General features: G+C 34.1%; 1 protein-coding gene across 1 annotated transcript; it reads right to left on the bottom strand.

Annotated features, from left to right (window-relative positions):
• Window positions 1–7,961: 7,961 nt before the first annotated feature.
• On the bottom strand, window positions 7,962–9,777 carry LOC131661367 (chalcone synthase 2-like). The gene is made up of 2 exons (XM_058930896.1): window positions 9,553–9,777; window positions 7,962–9,284 (listed from the first exon to the last, which is right to left on the bottom strand). Exons 1-2 carry the CDS (start codon window positions 9,728–9,730, stop codon window positions 8,287–8,289), a joined length of 1,176 nt encoding a protein of 391 aa, XP_058786879.1. The 5' UTR covers window positions 9,731–9,777; the 3' UTR covers window positions 7,962–8,286.
• Window positions 9,778–20,801: the final 11,024 nt, after the last annotated feature.

Here is a 20,801-nt window from a genome sequence, read left to right as displayed (position 1 = left end):
GGAGTCTTCCTGAAGCAATCCCAATCATCATCCATAACCAAAGCACTCAGAATCATCTTCATATACTCACGGTTTGCACCTTCTAAACTCAAGCTCGAATTCACTCATTCACGCATAATTAATTTATTTTGGTTGCATATTTGTGTTTAATATGCTGTTGTGATCAATTCTGGAAGTATAATTGATGTTATTCGCATGTATGAATGACTTGCCATTGTTAGGGTTTGAGAGCTCGAATAGGGGCTTCTCGTTTTAGGCCAAATTGTAGGGAATTTCAGGTACCATCAAGTTCGTGAGGATGAGACGAACTCATCCATGGCTTCATAATGAATTTTTGGTGCGTGTATGAGATTTTGGTAATTGCAGGTTCTATAGCGACGCCTCAAAACTGTAGGTAAAAGTCGTTTACCTAAGACGACGGATGGGGGGAAGAAGACGACCTCGTGGCGTCACCCCATTGGCTGGTTTGAAATAGAACGCACGCGCGTTCTTCTTTTGTTTCTTTTCAGGTCCAGTGCGCGCCTGCCTACACGCGTACGGTGTTACCTCAACGATCAGCCATCAGATCTTCCCCTCCCCAGATCCAATGCACATGAATATGCTGGTGCACCATGGACTTTCCTATGCTTGCCACACTGGATCATGCGCAGGTTTTTATAATTTTTTTTATATTTTATATAACAATTTTCTTTTATACTTTTATTTATTTATTTTTTTACTTTTAACAAATCATTCTTTTTTTATTTCTTTTTAACTAAAAACCCTTTTTAAAATTTCTTTTCAAATTAAATCTTTTTTTAAAAATAACAAAATTCTTTAATAATTAATTTAATTTAATTAAATTAGGTTATTAATTTTATTTTCTTTATTAAATAAATTAGTTAATAATTAGTTAATTAATTAATAATTAGTTAAATATGTAGTTAAAAATTTTAATTAGTTTATTTAATTAGGTTAATTTAATTAATTAGAATAATTAGGGTTAATTTAATCAGGATTAGGCTAATTTTTTAGGTTAAATAATTATGGTTAACTTTTGATTTAACTAGGATTAGGGTTTCACTTAAGTTTTTAACTGATAATTAACTTTTTAGGTTTTTACCTGTTTGGTTTTTTTTTAATCAGCCTTTTTAAGGTTTGCCCTTCAATTTTCAAAAAAAAACCTTTTTATTTTGCCCTTTTAATTTTCCTTGCAATCATACGAGTTTATTCTGTCTTATTTTTGTGGTTTGCCCTTATGGCTTGTAATAGTTAATAAGGCTTTATTTTCGCGCTCATTTCTTCACTATAATGTAACTTCCCCAAAGCCATGTAATAGTTTAGGGTTTTATTTTTTTGCCTTTAAGTTTCTGCCTTTCTTTACTGCATTCATGGGTTTTTGGCTATGTAATCCCCCGCCCGAAGCCTTGTAATAGCGTAGGAACTTTTAATTCTTGCTTTCATTATACTGCGTGGTTAGTAACCCTAGGGGGTGATAAACCATGAATTGAATTTAGAATCACTATCCTTACAAGATAAATATAATTAAATTGAATCACCTGATTGTGACACACACACCTTTATGGTAACCTTTCTTATGCCTCCTTTCTATTTAAAAATCGTCAAGTCCCTCAGATACGAGGATGCCTTAGCAAATGTTGCCCTCATTTCATTATCATCATAAAAAGATCATAAGTCCCTTCAAAGTTGCCTAAACAAAAATGATCTTGTCCCTCGAGGTTGCTTACGATTAATGATGATAGTCCCTTTCGATTGCTAAGGTATCCTCACTGGTTGCCTAAAATGACTATTGTATCCTCCCCTAAAGACTACCTGCCCTCTTTATGGTAGGGATAGTCTTATGGGGAACGATAATCATTGATGACCCTCTTCAAATCCAATGAAAGGACTACCTGCCCTCTGTATGGTATGGATAGCCCTTTCAAACAAAAGTCTTAAAGAACAGAAAAATTAAACTTAGGGTAGGTTCTCTTAAATGCTTGCTCTATTCAAATTCAAATCAAAAATACTTTTCCCACTCCTTTTCAAATTACTTTAAAAAAGGCTACACTTATTTTACAAGTTAAAGTCCTTATTCAAATACTTTTCCTATTCACACACTACACTTCAAACATTTTGAAAACAAAAGTGAGCTAAGCAATTAAGAGCCCATGGATAACCATGGATACAAAGGATGCTTACACCTTCCCTTTGTATAACCTACCCCCAAACTCAAAGTCTTTTTAAGAAGTCTTTTTCTGTTCTTTTAGCCTTTCTATATTGGATAAAATAAAAGTCGGTGGCGACTCTTGCTATCCGCAACATTTTCAAAGAGTCAATTCTCCCACCGTATTACAGTATGAAAAAGGAAAAATTGGGTTGGAAGGTGTGCTTAGTCAACAAAGATATTTCAATCATAAAAGGGGGCTTGGTTATTCAAAGTTTTCAAAACCAAGTTCTAATAAAACTATATTTGATAAGGCTAGTGACCAAACAACCCAAGAGAAACTAAACAAGCCTAAAGTGGTTCATCATTATCCTAATAGGAAAATATTTGTTAAAAAGAAATTTTATGTTCCAAGATATCAGAGCAACTTTGTCCCTAATTGATTTTATTGTGGTATTGTTGGCCACACATCTAATGCTTGCTATGTTAGAAAATTTAGTGTAGCAAGTGGAAATTATGTGTGGGTTAAGAAGGGAACTACCTATGATGGACTCAAAGCATATTGGGTACCAAATCAAACTTAATTTATTTTGTAAGTTTGCTTAATTTATTTTGCATAAGGTGAATACCTTAAAGTAAGAATTATTAGCATTGACAAAGTTTGAGTACTAACTTTCACATCCAATTGAAGATGTATTTTATGTTGAAAGACTAAAGCAAAATCTTCTAAGAAAAATTCAACTTTGTGACAAAGGCTTCAAAATTATATTCACCAAAGATGAATATTTGATGAAGTCACTCGTGAGGTAAAACTCATAGGTATAAATTGCTTTTATTTTTATAAATTTCTCTATATTCTTAAAAGTATTTTCCATATTCCTTTTTTCTAATGACAAAGGGTGAGAAGGATTAGTGTGTATGTATATATGTATATTTCTCTAACCATTGTAGCAAAGTAAATTTCAAGTGGACTCTCATACATGAATCAAGAGGGAGCTTTGATTTAGGGGGAGATTCAAGATTAGAGAAATACTAGATTAAATCAAATTTCAAGAAAGAGTTGTCATCATCAAAAAGGGGGAGAATGTGAAGTCAAGTTTCTCAACTTGTTTGATGAAGATTGATAACACGAAAATATACCACATATTTAGCTCGATTATAACATAATTCATTTCATTATTTTATTAGAATTATATTTTATTATGGTATTATGCTGGTATTTTGTTGTGTTTCAGGAATTCAAGATAATAAAAGACTTGTTGGTAGAAAGATCAAATAGGGAGGTGAAATGAAGAAAAAGGGCCAAGTAAAACAAGAAAATAAATAAGAAGCCCAAAGCAAAAGCCCATCGCGCAACTCAACAATGTGCCCCTCGACACAAAGTGAGTGCCGCTCGGCATTGGCAACAAGCAAGCGTGCCCCTCAGCACGGAATGGGTGCCGCTCGGAACAGTTTCAAATTTTATGCCCCATGCACACCCTAGTCTTCCAATGGAACGCCCACCTCTTCCTATTTTTCCTCAAAACTGAGTCAAGTAACAAGCCCACTTTCTCTAGATTTTCTCAACTTCTCATACCATGATCTCCACTATCTCCACTACCTCTCACATGATAACCTCCATCAATTATCATTATATAAAGGAGGGAGTATTCATGTAAAAGGGGTTAGACCTTCTTTCGTCTCAACCAAAGTTTGGTTTTTAGATTTTAGGCAGAAAAGCTCACCATGTAAAAGTGGTATTTTCTCACATCGAGGAACAATCACACCATTAGTTTTAGGTGTTGTTTCTTTTATTTCAAATTGATACCTGATTTTCAAGTATCCCTGTTTAATATGCATTAAGTTTCAGTCATTGTACACGAAGGATAATTTCAGAAGTTAATTTCCAGTCTTCTTTATTTCACGCATTTATAGGTTCTTATTTATTGTTGGTTTGTTTTATAATTGTCAAGCATGTTATCTTTAATTATGTTTACCATGTTTATTGCATTCAAAATTAATTCCATGTCTAGCTAAACCAATTCGATATCGGTATGTAAATTAATCAAACTAAAAGGATCTGAAATAAGTTGGCCTAATATTATTTTATAAAATAACACTTTTCCTGTTTAAGTTTCCAATAATTAATATTAAAACGGTTTGTTACGGAAGTAAAAACGGACAAAGGTTAGAAATCAATAAGAACGGAAGTTTGAGAATTTTAACCAGATAGTGGATACTTGACATTAGTTTTAAATACAGCAGAAACACTTTAAAACTAATTAGATTCTATTGTTTTCAAAAATTGTTTTTAAATCTAACGGGATAGCGGAAGCATACGTTACGGTCTAGGATCATAGTCTGATTCAATAAACACGGAAGTGTGAGATAAGGACTTTTAAATTAATAGTATCTACTGAAAAGACTTTTTGTTAATTAAAAATGGTCAACAAAATTCGGATTCCCTAGGTTCGACGAACTACATACCGATATCCCCTTAATTAATATTTCAAACAAGAATTTAGTTTACTTCCCATTTAGTTCCTATTATTTCCCTAAAATAAAATTAAAATATTAGCCTTAGCTTTACAAAGCGACGGTAGATTACAGTAGGTTGACATTGGTCTCTGTGAGTTCCAAAATCTTTTATATTACTTCGATATTTCCGTGCACTTGCACACACATCAAATACAAGCTAATTACAAAGAATGATTGCAAAATGGAATGACTCAAGATATCTAGCATAAAGTTTAAAGAATTACTCAAGTCTGGAAGAATCTTAGCATGGATATGATCAAATTATCTAAAGTATAGCATTCAACTCTTGAATATGCATACAAGTGTTCATAAATAATTCTTCATTCATGCCATTGTGTTTTAAAATAGTTTTGATATCAAGAGATTGCAAAACATATCTTTTCTAAGAGTTTTTTTCTTACTGCACTTGCTGTAACCAAATGACCTATATGTTGTAACCGGGTACAACACAAAAATTTCAAATTCTTTGTTAATGTTACATAGTGTAACCGGATGACCTATATGCGGTAACCGGTTACACACGAAACAATGGCGAAAATTCTAAAACTTTTTATTTGAATACTTTGTATCTTTTAATAATAAACCATTGCATTATTTCATAGATTATGCTCATTTGTAGAGGTTTATAGAGGCTATATAAACTCTATTATTTCATATTTCAAAACACCTTTTTCAACAACAATTAAAACTCTCTTAATCATCTCATCTTTCATATTTTCAAGTGTTTGAAATCGGAATTTTTTTAGTGAAACTTTCTGCACTTAATTTTCATTGGAAATTATCATAAGTTTCATATCATTCATTGAACACTTCTACACCAAGGAGAAAGTTGTTTGCATGCAAAAGAAGATTAATCATTGTGATTGACATATATTCATCAACTTTATTACTCAAATATTTTCCAATATTGTTTCGTAATTCCTTGTTGTCTAGCATTGTTGGAAACAAGAGAATAGAAAGAAAGAATATTTTTCTTGTTCTACTTGTTTAGTTGTTCCTTACTATCTAGGATTGTTGGAAGCAAGAGGTTGAAAGTGAGAGGATTGTTCTCATTTCAACTTGATTGATCCAAGAGGATTGTTCTTGGTGGTTTTGTTGTTAGAAGATTGTAGGAGATGTCTTAAGTTTAAACTTGTGCAAATATCTAACAATAGTAAAATCTCTTTTGTGTTGAAAGGGGACTGGAGTACTCTCGGACTTTTAGGGGAACCCGTATACATCATTGTGTTCTTTACTTTTCCGTATTTACCGTTTTCATCACAAATCAAAAACCTTAAAAGAAAGAAACACATGTATAAACTCTTGCACCAAAGCAGAAAACTAAGTACAAGTATTCTAAAATTGAATAAATTTTCAAAGTCCTATTTCACCCCCTCTTAGACACACTCTTAAACTTACATAGTGAACCGCCTTAAATAGTTATTTGCAACAGTTTCAAACTATCATGACTTTTATTATGTATTTTGATTTCAATACTTATTACGGCAGTTTTCAACTGTTGTGATTTATGTTATATTTAATTTAAAACAAATTACAAAGGTTTTAACCCCCGTTAAATTTATTAATTTAAAAAAAAAACAAAGTGGAATAACTTTTATAAAAAGCTAAAATCATACCACTGGAAAGATCTTATATTTTAAACATTAATAATAGTAACAAGTATTATTGCTATTGCCTCCCTTTCACAACCCGAGTAGCTTGATGCTAACTATAATAATACATGAAAAGGGATGTAATAGCAGTACAAAACTTTCATATGGTAACGAGTGAGGTTGAAGTTTCATCTTGAACCACCTCCTCCTCACCAGAACAAGTCCATCCCAAGTTCACAGCCAAGTATCCCCACCTGATCATACCTCAAACCATTATCAGCAAGACCATGCATCCAAACTATCGTAGCTTGGTGTTTTCCTTTAGGCCTCACTACATGTGTCTTAACAACTTAAAGTTCTTCTATGAGTTCTACTACCTTCAAAGGAAACATAAAGTATAAATATAGTTGATATTTCAAAATATGGTATAGAAAAAATGTAATGATAAATAAAGATTTTAACTAGCGATCATGTTTATAACTCGAACAAAAACTAGTAAGTTTAGAATTTATAACATGACTAAGGGGATAAAAGATGGGATAGAGAACAAGATAAACAGTAAATTGACTTTACAAACAAAATAGTGAAGTTGTAAAACATATCAAGAATACAAATACAAATTGTACAAAATCAAAGCATTAAAGTTAAGAATAGCCAGATGATAGGGTAGTATTTTTTTCATAGTGATGGCAAATTCCCATGGCAGGGAAAAACATAATTAACATCAAACTTTTCTGCAAGAAAATTACTCAACTAAAGGGTGAATCTTCGTATGCTCGTTCAAAAAAGAAATAAAGATGAGACAAAATTAAGATTATGTTTTAACTCTTTGATTTGTCTTCAAAGAAAGAATCTTCACTTTATAGAACACGCAAACTTGTAGACAACAAATGACACCTAAACTATTAAAACATAAAAAAATCACATAAACAATAACACGCTACTAGAAAATTTAAGTGATTTGAGTTGAACTATGAAACTTGTGAATCGAATAATGAAAATGTGAGATAGTTTTCTAAGAATCCTGTTAGTATGATTTGAGTCATGTAAATAGTGTGGTTCGAATCACACTACTAGAAAATTTGAATTTTCCAAAATTGTAAGTAATATTTGAGATTCTAATGTTGTTATGACTTAAATCATCTCAAATATAATTGTTGATCCAAAAACTCAATAGATTGAGTTGAAGCATGTTGCTTAAACTAAAATTAAACACTTTGATTTATGCATGCTTAAAATGAATTTAAAAATCAACTCAGGTATGTGCAATCGGAGAGTAGACAAAATAGCCAAACAACAAAACCAAAAGCTTAAAAGATAAGCAACAAAACTTTTAACCCACAAGGTAGAGACATGCAACATGAAACCTCAATATTAAAGGGACTCAGAGATCGTCTAAAGAAGATTTGACTTCTACACCTTCTGTCTAGTTATTGTTGTAACTAGTATCTAAGTTCTCACTTATTATGTATTTGTTGTACTTGATATGAGAATGAAATCATGCACAGTTTAATCAACCCTAAATATTTGATATTTCATGTTTTTCTTAATGTCTGTATTATTTTTGTGATTCTTGGAGGTTCTGAAGGGGTCTCATAGGTCTAGACCAAAAGTAACTCCTTGTTATTTCTTAAAATTCATAATTGTTTATAAAATGATACGTGAATTTAAGTTGAATTAATTCTATGAAAAGGAAGACAAAGGTATTGAAATAGCAAATATTTGTATTATACCACGCATAAATACACATGCAAATTAACCAATATTACGGTTAAAGGTACATGAAAAGTAGACAAAATTACTCACAATACAACAACAACCGTAAGGATTTTTAGATTCTATAATAAAAGAAAATGTATCTCTATAGATCTAATCATCCCTATAGACATCACACCATGTGCATGGAATCCCAAAATGTCCTATAAGAAAGATAAGATTTTATTTTATTCTTTTATTCATTACTATCTTCATAAATAAAATCACACCAAACAAATTATCATATCATATAAATAATAACGAGAATGAGTGAGTCTATATGTTGGTGGCTGCACTATGCAAAACAATGGTTTCCATGGTCAAGCCAGGACCAAATCCAAACAAAACACCCCACTTAAGTCCATCACCAGTAGTCAACTTCCCTTCCTTCATAGACCTTCTTCTCATCTCATCCAATATAAATAACACACAAGCACTCGACATGTTTCCATATTCACTAAGAACTTGTTTTGTTGCATTTAGTTTATCTGAATTCAACCCAACTGTTTTTTCAATCCTCTTCAATATTGCAGGACCACCAGGGTGTGCTACCCAAAACAATGAATTCCAATCACTTATTCCAAGTGGATGGAATGCTTCTTCCAGACTTTTCACAATGTTCTCACCAATCAATTCCGGAACATTTTCTTTCAAATGAAATGTGAGTCCGACTTCACGCAAGTGTCCTTCGATCGCGCCTTCAGAGTCTGGTAGAATCGTTTCGGAAGCCGAAACAAGATAAAACAACGGTTTTTCAATTCTTTCATCAGGGTTTGATCCAACAATCACAGATGAAGCACCATCACCAAAGAGTGCTTGTCCAACTAAGGAATCTAAGTGATTTTCATTGGGACCACGGAAAGTAACAACAGTTAATTCAGAACAAACAACGAGGACACGTGCACCAAGGTTGTTCTCAGCAAGATCTTTGGCGAGACGAAGAACGGTTCCACCAGCAAAACAACCTTGGTGATATAGCATAAATCGTTTTGTGGATGGATTTAGGTTTAAGAGTTTGACGAGTTGATAATCAGCACCTGGCATGTCGACACCTGAAGTTGAACAAAAAATGAGATGAGTTATCTCTGATTTTGGTCTTCCCCATTCTTTTATGGCTTTTGATGCTGCTTTTTCTCCTAGCTTTGGTACTTCTTCAACTAAAATGTCCTGGCGTGCGTCCAGAGATGATTTCTCATAACTTGATATGTTTGGATTTTCTTTCAATATTTCTTCTGTCAAATGCATGTAACGTTTCTTTATCATTGACTTCTCACCTGTTCAAACAAAAAAAACACATAAGTTGAACCGATATGCATATGCATGCATGTGTGTCTAGCGTGTGTGTGTGTATAAGTTGAAACGACATGCATATGCATGCATGTGTGTCTAGTACTAATATATATATATATATATATATATATATATATATATATATATATATATATATATATATAGATATATATATATGAAGGAAGAATTACAAAAACAAAAACATATATGCATTAAAGCATGCATGCATGTGTATATGAATGAGCTGCTTACATATACGCTTCAATTTGTCTTTGAGTTGAGGCATGTGGTTGCTGTCGGTAACTCGGAAGTAATATTCTGTAAAATCAGATTGGTAAATACAATTCGGTGGAGTTGCGGTTCCAATAGCTAAAATGGTTGCAGTGCCACCGGCTCTTTGGGACTCTCTTATTTCATCTAAGTGTGCCATTTTGATTGGAAACGTAGAGGTGTGAAGATTATTGATAGAGAATAATAGAAAATGTAATTGATGAATCTATTGTCTAATTAGTATCCTATTTATAGAGAAATAATAGTTACTAAAAGTCTATAAGGGGTTAGTTCGCCATCACGTGCTCCAAACAAGATAAATCAAAACATTGCTATCCAAACCTAACATATACCACTTCTTATTTTTTTTATATTTTTTATAGTGTTTCCAAATTCTTGTTTTCCATTCATACCATTGAGACTCCAGTTTTGACTAGTTTTCTCATCACGTGCTCCCAACAAGATAAATCAAAACATTACTTCTTATTTTCTTCTAGTGTGTGTATGCTGCCACCACATTATTGCTGTTTCAATTGAAAATTGGTGAAGTTTCCAATTTTTTAACTTACATTTTTTATATATTAACTTCTAAAAAAAATCAAATATAATTATTTATTATGTTTTGAAAATAATATAGCATTTAAAAATAAACTTGTTATCAATTTTGGATTTTAGTTAAGAATCTATCCAACAATCAATTATAAGATGAGATATCATTTTAAATCTTAATTAATTTGATTATTCTAGTCCAAGAAAACCTAACACATCTTTGACCCAAAGAAGAAAAAGAAAAAACGTAACTCATTTTACTCTCTATTTTATTCTAGTGTTTTTCCTGCCCCCACACTTCATACTCTTTTTTAATTTTTTTAATTTTTTATATTCATAGTTAGTTTAAAAGAGGAAAATTCTTTGGCCACCTCCCAACCTTCTAGCTCACCTCTGGTGAAAAACCCAGAATACCCCTGACTTCGGAAATGAACTTCCGAAATGCAAGGAAAAGGTGTTTTCGGAGATGCATCTCCGAAAGCGTCTTTTTTTTTAAAATTTGACTTATTTCGGAAATACACTTCCGAAAACACCATTTCGGAAGTTCAGTTCCGAAATATTCTGCGTTTTTCAGATTAAGCAAAACAGCCCCCTCCCCCAAATCATTTACCCTAAACTTCTTCCAAACTCACACCCCAAGAGATTTTTGTGCAAAACAGTTCCAAGCTACCTCAAAGCCTCCATCTACTTGCTCTATTACATTCAAAAGTCCTCCAATCCATTCAATTGGTAAGCATTTTGATTTTTAGATCTATGATTAAAATGTATATTAGGGTGTTTACAAATAGCAAAAATTGTATTAGGTTAGGTTTATACTGATATTTAGGATGTTTAGAATGTGTAGAAATAAGTTTGATGTTTGGTTTAGGGGTCTGCCATTGGAGGCTGCAGAGAAGTTCTGCGAAGGGGTGTTTCGGAAGTTCATTTCCGAAAACACCTCCATCCCAGTTTTCGGAAATGAACTTCCGAAATGTATCAGAAGTTCAAATTTTTTTGTTTTTTATTTTGTCTCGCATATTAATCGATTTCAATTGTTTACAGGAACATGTCAGGCAACCAACCAGCACGAATCAGACAGGGAAATTCAAGTTTGTGCTAATCATATTCAGTTGCGAGTGGCTGATAAGGATCTACACCACTTTTATCTTCCCAATTGACCGTAACTGAAAATGATTAGCACGAACTTGAATTTTCCTTCCCAATTCGTAACTTCGGCAGTAAGGCTCTCGATGAAGATCAGAGCCGAACTCAAAGAGAACAGAAATAAAATGTGTGAGTATAGAAAAAGAGTAAAGATGGAGAATGATTCGGATGTGATTGAAAAAAAATGGCAACCAACCAGCACGAATCAGACAGGGAAATTCAAGTTTGTGCTAATCATATTCAGTTGCGAGTGGCTGATAAGGATCTACACCACTTTTATCTTCCCAATTGACCGTAACTGAAAATGATTAGCACGAACTTGAATTTTCCTTCCCAATTCGTAACTTCGGCAGTAAGGCTCTCGATGAAGATCAGGGCCGAACTCAAAGAGAACAGAAATAAAATGTGTGAGTATAGAAAAAGAGTAAAGATGGAAAATGATTCGGATGTGATTGAAAAAAAATGGCAACCAAATTATATGTCGCATATTTTATTTGGCGTTTGCGTTTAATTAAAATGCGAGACTGTTTAAGAAAAAACATAAAAAAAAAACACAGCATAATTCGGAAATGAGCTTCCGAATTCACCCCCCATGAGGTGTTTTCGGATGTTCATCTCCGAACGCACCCCCCTTGAGGTGTTTTCGGAGATGAACTTCCGAATAAAGGAAATTTTTTTATAAAAAAAAGCGCTTCGGAAGTTCATTTCCGAAGCAGGGGTAGTTTGGGTTTTTCGCTGGGGGTGACCCCCCATAGGGAGGTGGGTAAAGAAAAAATCTTAAAAGATAGGACAATATTTTAAAACTGGGACATCTATCTGTCCGATCAACATATTAGGTTATTGTGTCTCTAATTAGATCGATGGATCATTAATCAAATTGGATGGAAATATATGTAAAGTTAAGATAAATTTTATTAAAGTAAAATAATAAATTTTTAATATATAAATAAAATAATAAATTTTAATTGACATAAAATTATGATTATAAATTTTTTTAAAATACTTCTAAATTTTCTAAAATTCAATATTCAAAATATATGTAAAGTAAAGATAAATTTTATTTCTAATTCGCTGGAAAACAAAATTATTACTATATAATCATGATTTCATATCCAAAATCATCTTAAGTTAGGGTATACTTGGTTTGAGAGAAGTTGCTAAGAGAGAGTTAGCAGAGAAAGAGGTTGGAAAGAAATGCACTATTTCTCTCGTTTGGTGGGAGAGATCCAAATATAGTGGGTCCCACCAATATTTCCAATCTTCTCTCTTGAGCGAAGAAACAGAAAGGATACATATTATCTTTTTAACTTTTCATATATACCCTCATTCTCTTTGTCCAAATTAATTATAATAAATGTCACTTTATAATATAGGTGGTGTTGTGAAAAACGATGTCAAGAACAAAATATAATAGGGAATTAGGGAAGAAAAGAAGAACACACGAATTGGTTATAACTGCTATTCTTTTACTTTCTCTTAAAACAAGATTACAAGTTTACAAGAATAACAAATAACCCCTCTCACCCCAAATTAGGATTTGCAGCTTAGCAATGATGAGAGACTAGTATGCTATTTATAATAACACCTAACATACTAACTAATGGGCTTTTTCAGCAAGGCCCATTACACAAGCCAACTTAATAAACAAGCTAACTTAACAAATTAGGTTTAAACACTAAAACCTAATTTAACATGCTAACAACCCTAGCATCTTCGACATCTGCATGCTAGACCCATCTTCGACTACAACATGCACACTTCGACACCAGCATGTGAACAATCCTTCGACTTCATGCTTAACTCTGTCGAACTGTCGAACTAAGAAGCTACCCTTCGACCATACTAGAGTTCGATCCAATATCTCACAAATCTCCACCTTGGACCTAACTCTACAACGTCAAGGAACAAACTAGCTTTCTTCATGCAGTTTTATCAACTGCATACAGTGGAAAAACTTGCAACTCGGCAATGTCTTGGTGATCATATCAGCAGCATTGTCTTCAGTCGAAACCTTCAGCACTTGGACTTCTCCATGCTCGATTACTCCTCTGACAAAATGTAGCCTCACATCAATGTGCTTAGTTTGCTCATGATAGGCTGAATTCTTCGACAGGTGTATTGCACTTTGACTATCACATTTAATAGTGATACATCGGCCTTGAAGTTTCAGCTCCTTCGCAAAACCTTCAAGCCACAATGCTTCTTTCACAGCTTCAGTTAGGGCAATATACTCCGCTTCAGTGGTTGATAGAGCAACAACCTTCTGAAGTGTTGCTTTCCAACTAATTGCAGTGCCAAACATAGTGAAAACATATCCAGAAATAGATTTTCTGGAATCCATACATCCTGCATAATCAGAGTCGACATATCCTTCTATTACTGCTTTACTATCTTCACCCAAGGCTCCACCATAAATTAGGACTCTATTCAGAGACCCATTTATGTACCTTAAAATCCACTTCAATGCTTGCCATTGAGTCTTTCCAGGATTCGCCATGTACCTGCTTACAAGACTTAGTGCGTATGCTATGTCGGGTCTAGTACAGACCATAGTAAATATCAAAGAACCAACTATATTAGCATACGGAATGCTATTCATATAGGCTCTTTCAACATCAGTACTGGGACACTGATTAATGCTCAGCTTGAATTGAGGGTTTGTTGGAGTCACAACTGGCTTCGAATTCGACATACCAAACTTTTCGAGAATCTTTCGTAGATATGCCTCTTGAGATAAGCATAACTTCGACTTCTTTCTATCTCTTTGAATGTCAATTCCAAGAATCCTGGAAGCAGCTCCCAGATCCTTCATATCGAACTCCTTATTGAGTTCAACCTTCACCCTCGTCACATCTTCAACATTGTTGCTTGCTATGAGAATATCATCCACATAAAGCAACAAAATAATAAGTGAATTACCAGGTCGAAATCTGAAGTAAACGCAGTGGTCGAACTGACTTCTAATGAAACTTATGCGTGCCATGAACTTGTCGAATCTCCTATTCCACTGTCGAGGAGATTGTTTCATCCCATACAAAGATCTCTTTAACTTGCACACACAATCTTCCTTCCCCTTTTCGACATACCCTTCAGGTTGCCTCATCAGGATCGTTTCATCTAGATCACCATACAAGAACGCAGTCTTCACATCCATCTGTTCCAGTTCAAGATCGAACTGTGCCACCATGGCAAGCAACATTCGAATGGACCTATGCTTCACAACAGGAGAAAACACATCATTGAAGTCGACACCTTCTTTCTGAGTGAAACCCCTTGCAACTAACCTTGCCTTGTATCTTTTCGACGTCACTCCTTCAATTCCTTCCTTAACTTTGAAAATCCATTTACAGCTGACTAACCTTGCCCTAACAGGTTTCTTGATCAGTTCCCAAGTATGATTATCATGAAGAGATTTCATCTCATCATCCATGGCTTTCAGCCATTCAGTCTTATTTGGACTCCTCATAACTTCCTTGTAGTCTCTAGGTTCTTCGTCTAGAACCTCACTTGCAGAGATTAAGGCATAAGCTATAAGATCTGCATACCCAAGTCTATGAGGTGCCTTGATGACTCTTCTCGACCTATTTCTCGACAATAGGTAGTCATCGTCAGTTTCCTCAACTTCCTCAGCATCTTCTACTTCTTCTTCGACTTCATCAGGGATATGCAATTCAGCATCAACATGCTCCACCTCAACAGGAATCTCTACCTGTTCCAGCTCTTCGTCAGATGTTTCTGTACTTCGACCAACATCATCAATTTTCTTAAAAGCCATTTCAGCTTCATTGAAAACTACATCTCGACTGGTGATACACCTCCTGTGACCTGTCTCTAGGCACCATAGCCTATAAGCTTTGACTCCTTCAGGGTATCCCATGAACATGCATTTCAGAGCTCTAGGTTCGTCCTTGTCTTGCCTAATGTGAGCATAGGCTACGCAGCCAAATACTCTCAGTTTGTCGAGATCTGGTGGATGTCCCGACCAAACTTCTTCAGGTGTCTTCATATCTAACGATGTCGAAGGATATCTGTTTATCAGATATGTTGCTGTCGAAACAGCCTCAGCCCAGAACACCTTCTTTAACCCCGCACTAGTCAACATGCATCTGACTCTCTCCAAAATAGTTCGATTAAACCTTTCAGCCAAACCATTTTGCTGTGGAGTACCTGCAGTAGTTCTATGCCTTGCAATACCAAAGGCAGCACAAAAACTGTCGAATGCCTCATTGCAAAATTCAAGGCCATTGTCGGTTCTCAACCTCTTGACCTTTCTGCCAGTCTGATTTTCAACCAGAGTCTTCCAACTTTTGAAATTCTCAAAAGTTTCATCCTTAGTCTTCTGGATGAATACCCATAACTTCCTGGAATAATCATCAACTAGGGATAGAAAATACCTTGCTCCTGAATGTGATGGACACCTTGCAGGCCCCCAAAGATCAGCATGGATGTAGTCGAGAGATCCATGTGTTCTTTGTTTGCCTTTGTTGAACTTCACTCTGCAAGATTTTCCAAGTACACAGGGTTCACAAAACTTCAGCTTTTCGACTTTGTCTCCACCAAGCAGATTTTGTTTCCCTAATTCGACCAGACCCCTTTCACTGACATGGCCCAATCTCATGTGCCAGATTTCTGTCTTCGACAAAGGTTTCGTGGATGCAACATTTGTCGAACCACTTACAACTTCAGCCTCAAGGGTATACAGGCCTTGTTTCTTCACGCCTCTCAAGACTTCCTTCGAACCCTTCATGACTCTTAGGATACTTTTCTCTCCTTGGAAAACATATCCTTTCTTGTCGAATTCACCAAGAGAAAGTAGATTTCTCTTCAAATCAGGAACATACCTGACTTCAGTCAACAACCTTATTGACTCAACATGGAGTTTGAACCTCACAGATCCAACACCTGCAATCTTGCAAGCCTTGTTGTTTCCCAGCAATACTGATCCACCATCTTGATCACATAATTCCTCGAACAAGTCTTTGTTTGGAGTCATGTGCCAAGTGCAACCTGAATCCATAATCCACTCTCTTCTCGAGTCACTGCTTGAAACCACAAGAACATCAGATAATTCGAAATCATCTTGAACAATGGCTGCATTGCCATTATCCTTACCTCCATGATCTTTCAGGCGTTCAGGGCACACCTTTCTTGTGTGACCATCCTTCTTACAATGATAGCATCGAATTCTAGATGCTTCGCCACTGTAAGACTTCGACTGGCTTGTGTCCTTCTTCTTGTCAAACTTACCATCCTTTCGTAAGAGTTTTCCTTTAGCGGCCAAACCTTCGCCAACAGTCGAAGGTTTATGCTCCTTTCGTTCGTTCAGGTCCTTTGAATACAAGGCTGATTGAACTTCTTCAAGCGTCAGGGACTCCCTTCCATACAAGAGAGTTTCTTTGAAGTGAGCATGTGATCGAGGCAAAGAACACAATAGTAACAGCGCTTGATCTTCATCATCGATCTTCACATCAATATTTTCAAGATCAAGAATCAGCTTGTTGAACATATCCAACTGCTCAGCCAACACTTTATCTTCAATCATCTTGAATGAATACAAAGCTTGCTTCAGGTAGAGTCGATTTACTAGCGATTTGGTCATGTACAAACTTTCAAGTTTCACCCATAACCCTGATGTTGTCGTCTCCTTTGATACCTGCCGAAGAACCTTATCACCAAGGCTCAACAAAATTGCACTGTGTGCTTTCTCGATCATATTCGTCTTCTCTGTTGCCGTTAATGCAGCATTCATGGCTGCCTCTCCCTTCAACGCTTCCAAACAACCCTGCTAAACCAGTAGGGCTTTCATCTTCAAGCGCCACAGACCGAAATCATTCACTCCGGTGAACTTTTCAATCTCATACTTTGTTGAAGGCATCTTCTCCACGCTCACCGCACCAATTTGTTGTGAAAAACGATGTCAAGAACAAAATATAATAGGGAATTAGGGAAGAAAAGAAGAACACACGAATTGGTTATAACTGCTATTCTTTTACTTTCTCTTAAAACAAGATTACAAGTTTACAAGAATAACAAATAACCCCTCTCACCCCAAATTAGGATTTGCAGATTAGCAATGATGAGAGACTAGTATGCTATTTATAATAACACCTTACATACTAACTAATGGGCTTTATCAGCAAGGCCCATTACACAAGCCAACTTAATAAACAAGCTAACTTAACAAATTAGGTTTAAACACTAAAACCTAATTTAACATGCTAACAACCCTAGCATCTTCGACATCTGCATGCTAGACCCATCTTCGACTACAGCATGCACACTTCGACACCAGCATGTGAACAATCCTTCGACTTCATGCTTAACTCTGTCGAACTGTCGAACTAAGAAGCTACCCTTCGACCATACTAGAGTTCGATCCAATATCTCACAAGTGGGAAACAATACGTATTATGAATGTTAGAGTTAAACAAAAAATATGCACAACAATAATAAATTAATAATAATAATAATAATAATAATAATAATAATATATAATACTACTAGTTTTTTTTCTTTTTACCTAAAACAAATTGGTAGACCAATTATTACGTAACAAAATTTAAATCAATTTACAAAATCCATTATATAAACTAATATAAATTTATTTATAATGAAAATAATAAAATTTTAACTAAGAAATATTAAAATAATAATAAAAGTTAAAAATAAAATCAAGTAATTTATTTAGCACGGATTATTATTTAAAAATTAATTAATAAAATTAATAAATTTATTTATTTCAACCAGGGACATTTATGTTTTTGTCATAAAATAAAACACTTATTTCTCTTCTATTTCTCTCTTCTTTTTTTTATACCAAACACTACATCAAATCTACTCTACTTCTCTTCTTTTTCTCTCTTTTCACACTCTTTCTTACATCTTTCTCTCTTTTCAACTTCTTCTCTCTTCCAAACACACCCTTAAAGTCTTCCTTAAATCTTTAACAAAGTCACTCAAATCAAATAAAAATTGTTAAATACAAAGCAAAAGTATAGCATTAAAATTGAATAATAACAATAATGTAAATGAAAGTAGTAATTTAACAATAACAACAAAATTAAACAACAAAAACTAATTCTACAACAAAGAATGAGATCGATTGAGAAAGTGTTTGAGATAGATATATTAATGACAGATAAATTTCTTAAGATTTTGAAATTTTCATAATTTGAATTGAAATATGAGAGAGAAGATGTTGTTTCAATTTCGGACATTTTTTACTCTAATTAAAATATTTTCGTAAAAACAAATGCGACATATTACTTCAAATAAATCTATTGATTCACTAGTTTGACCGGTGAATCAGTCACGTCACATCAATATTACTTTCTAAACTTTGGTTTTACCTAACATATGACTAAAATAAACCATGAAAAAGTTAACTATAATGTCTAACATTTAAAATGATAAAATTGCCGGAGAAGTACACCTGTTAGAATAGCACATACTACTAAAGTAGTTATTTTGAATTGAGCAAAAGATTTTATGTATTTACATTTAAATGATTAAACTTTTGGAGAAGTACACATGTTAGATGAACACATATTACTGAAGTAGTTGTTCTGAATTGAGTAAAAGATTTTATGTATTTAATTGTCCAAATTGTACACTTCATATTTGTGTGATTGTGCTTTATATATATATATATATATATATATATATATATATATATATATATATATATATATATATATATATATATATATATATATATATATATATGATCAAATGACACCAAAGTATTAAAGTTTAATTTGACATCAAATTTCAACCGTTAAAAGAATTAATCAAATAGTATTACTAAATGAAATAAAATAATAAAAAATATATATGGTCTATTTTTCTCCAAAAATATAGACTATTTATAAGACCGTTTGATCAAATAATATTAACGGTTGAGATTTTGTGTCAAAATTAAACTTTGACACTTTAGTGTCATTTGATCATATCCCCACTACCTGGCGGCAGACATATTGCGGCGGTTTTGTTGGAACCGCCCTCATAATGCACTAACTGCGGCGATTATGTTGGAACCGCTCCCATAATGCACTAGTTGTGGCGGTTGTGTCGGAACCGCTTGCATAATGTACTAACATGCGGCAATTATGTTAGAACCGCTGTTGCACCCCAAAAATTTGCCCATCTAATTTAATTCCTGACTGGCTTATGTTCCTCGTTTCATCTGCATATACCAATTAGGTCATCTAACACTTCATACATCATTAAATCAATAAATTTGGTATTATGATCAAGGATGATGAAGATCTAGGGCTGTACTGTCACTTTCGTCTTCAATCAAGTTGAAAAAGAATAAACGTTGGGCAAATTAATGTTTGAGTTGTTATGACGGATTGAGGTGCACGCAAGGGTGTAATTTAAAGAGTATGTGTACGAATTTAGACCAAGGTTTTGTCTGAATACGGTTCGAGATTCATGGTGGAGTTAATTCATATCATACAAGTTCATCATCCACTCATCAAACGCTACACATCGAATGACATCCATTATTTAAAACCCAAGTTTTAAATATTATTCGAATTCCCAAACAACTTCTTATCATTGTTCCAATCATCCATATTTGTCTTTCATGCAGTCATAATTCAAACCATAAACTTGCATATTTCAAGCCTCATGCATAATTCCCATACAAAATAAAACTTCATTACAAAAATACAAATACATATAATTTTCATCCATTACATCCATTACAAATTACATACAAGAATGCATTTTTATATATCCATATCTAATTGCGTATAACACCACCTAAATACAAAATTATCCTAAACATTCTTGCAGCCAAGTATCGGTCCCATCCTTGTTCCATCCTCGGATCATTCCCCTTCATTTCTTCATAGCAAACTTGCATAATCATATGACCAGCTCATCCTGCATACACATAAACAACGCATCAGTCCCAGATTTCAATTCCGAACATTCAAAAAGAAGAGCAGATTCAAGCAATGCATAGCAAAAGAAAAAAAGAAGAGTAAGACAAGCTTCATTACAAATTCAATCTTGATGAGGACGGTTCAAACATATCCAGCAAATTTAATCAGTTCAGCACCACAGTTTCTTATAACAGAAAATACCCTTCCAAAACCAAGTTCAAACCTTTCTTAACCTTTTCTAAATAACCAACAAACCTCAAACAACAGCCCTTTCATTTCCTTTAACCAACCAACTATTCTTCTTTTTAACCTAAACCAATCCTATAACTAACAGCCTTATAACCAATTTCAGTTAACAGTTTAAACTAACTGTGTAACTAATCTAACAGTTGTAACCAACCTTCCCAACTTTTAACTAACCTAACAGAAAACAAACTAACCTGCCAGCTCAGCATAACTGTTCATAACCGATTCACAACTAACTCTAACAAACTATAACAGAATTTCAGAAGGAAAAATCAGAAGAACTCACCTATTTATATTGAGGCTTCACTTCAGTTTCAACTCTCCGATTCGATCACCACCATCTTTCAGACTTCACTCTCTCTTCCTTCAACCATCAATCTACACCATTGAACACCCAAT

This window comes from Vicia villosa, linkage group LG3 (genome assembly GCF_029867415.1).
Source record: "Vicia villosa cultivar HV-30 ecotype Madison, WI linkage group LG3, Vvil1.0, whole genome shotgun sequence".
NCBI lineage: Eukaryota > Viridiplantae > Streptophyta > Magnoliopsida > Fabales > Fabaceae > Vicia > Vicia villosa.
Note: the sequence above shows the minus strand (reverse complement) of the source record. Positions and strands in the feature narration are given on the sequence as shown.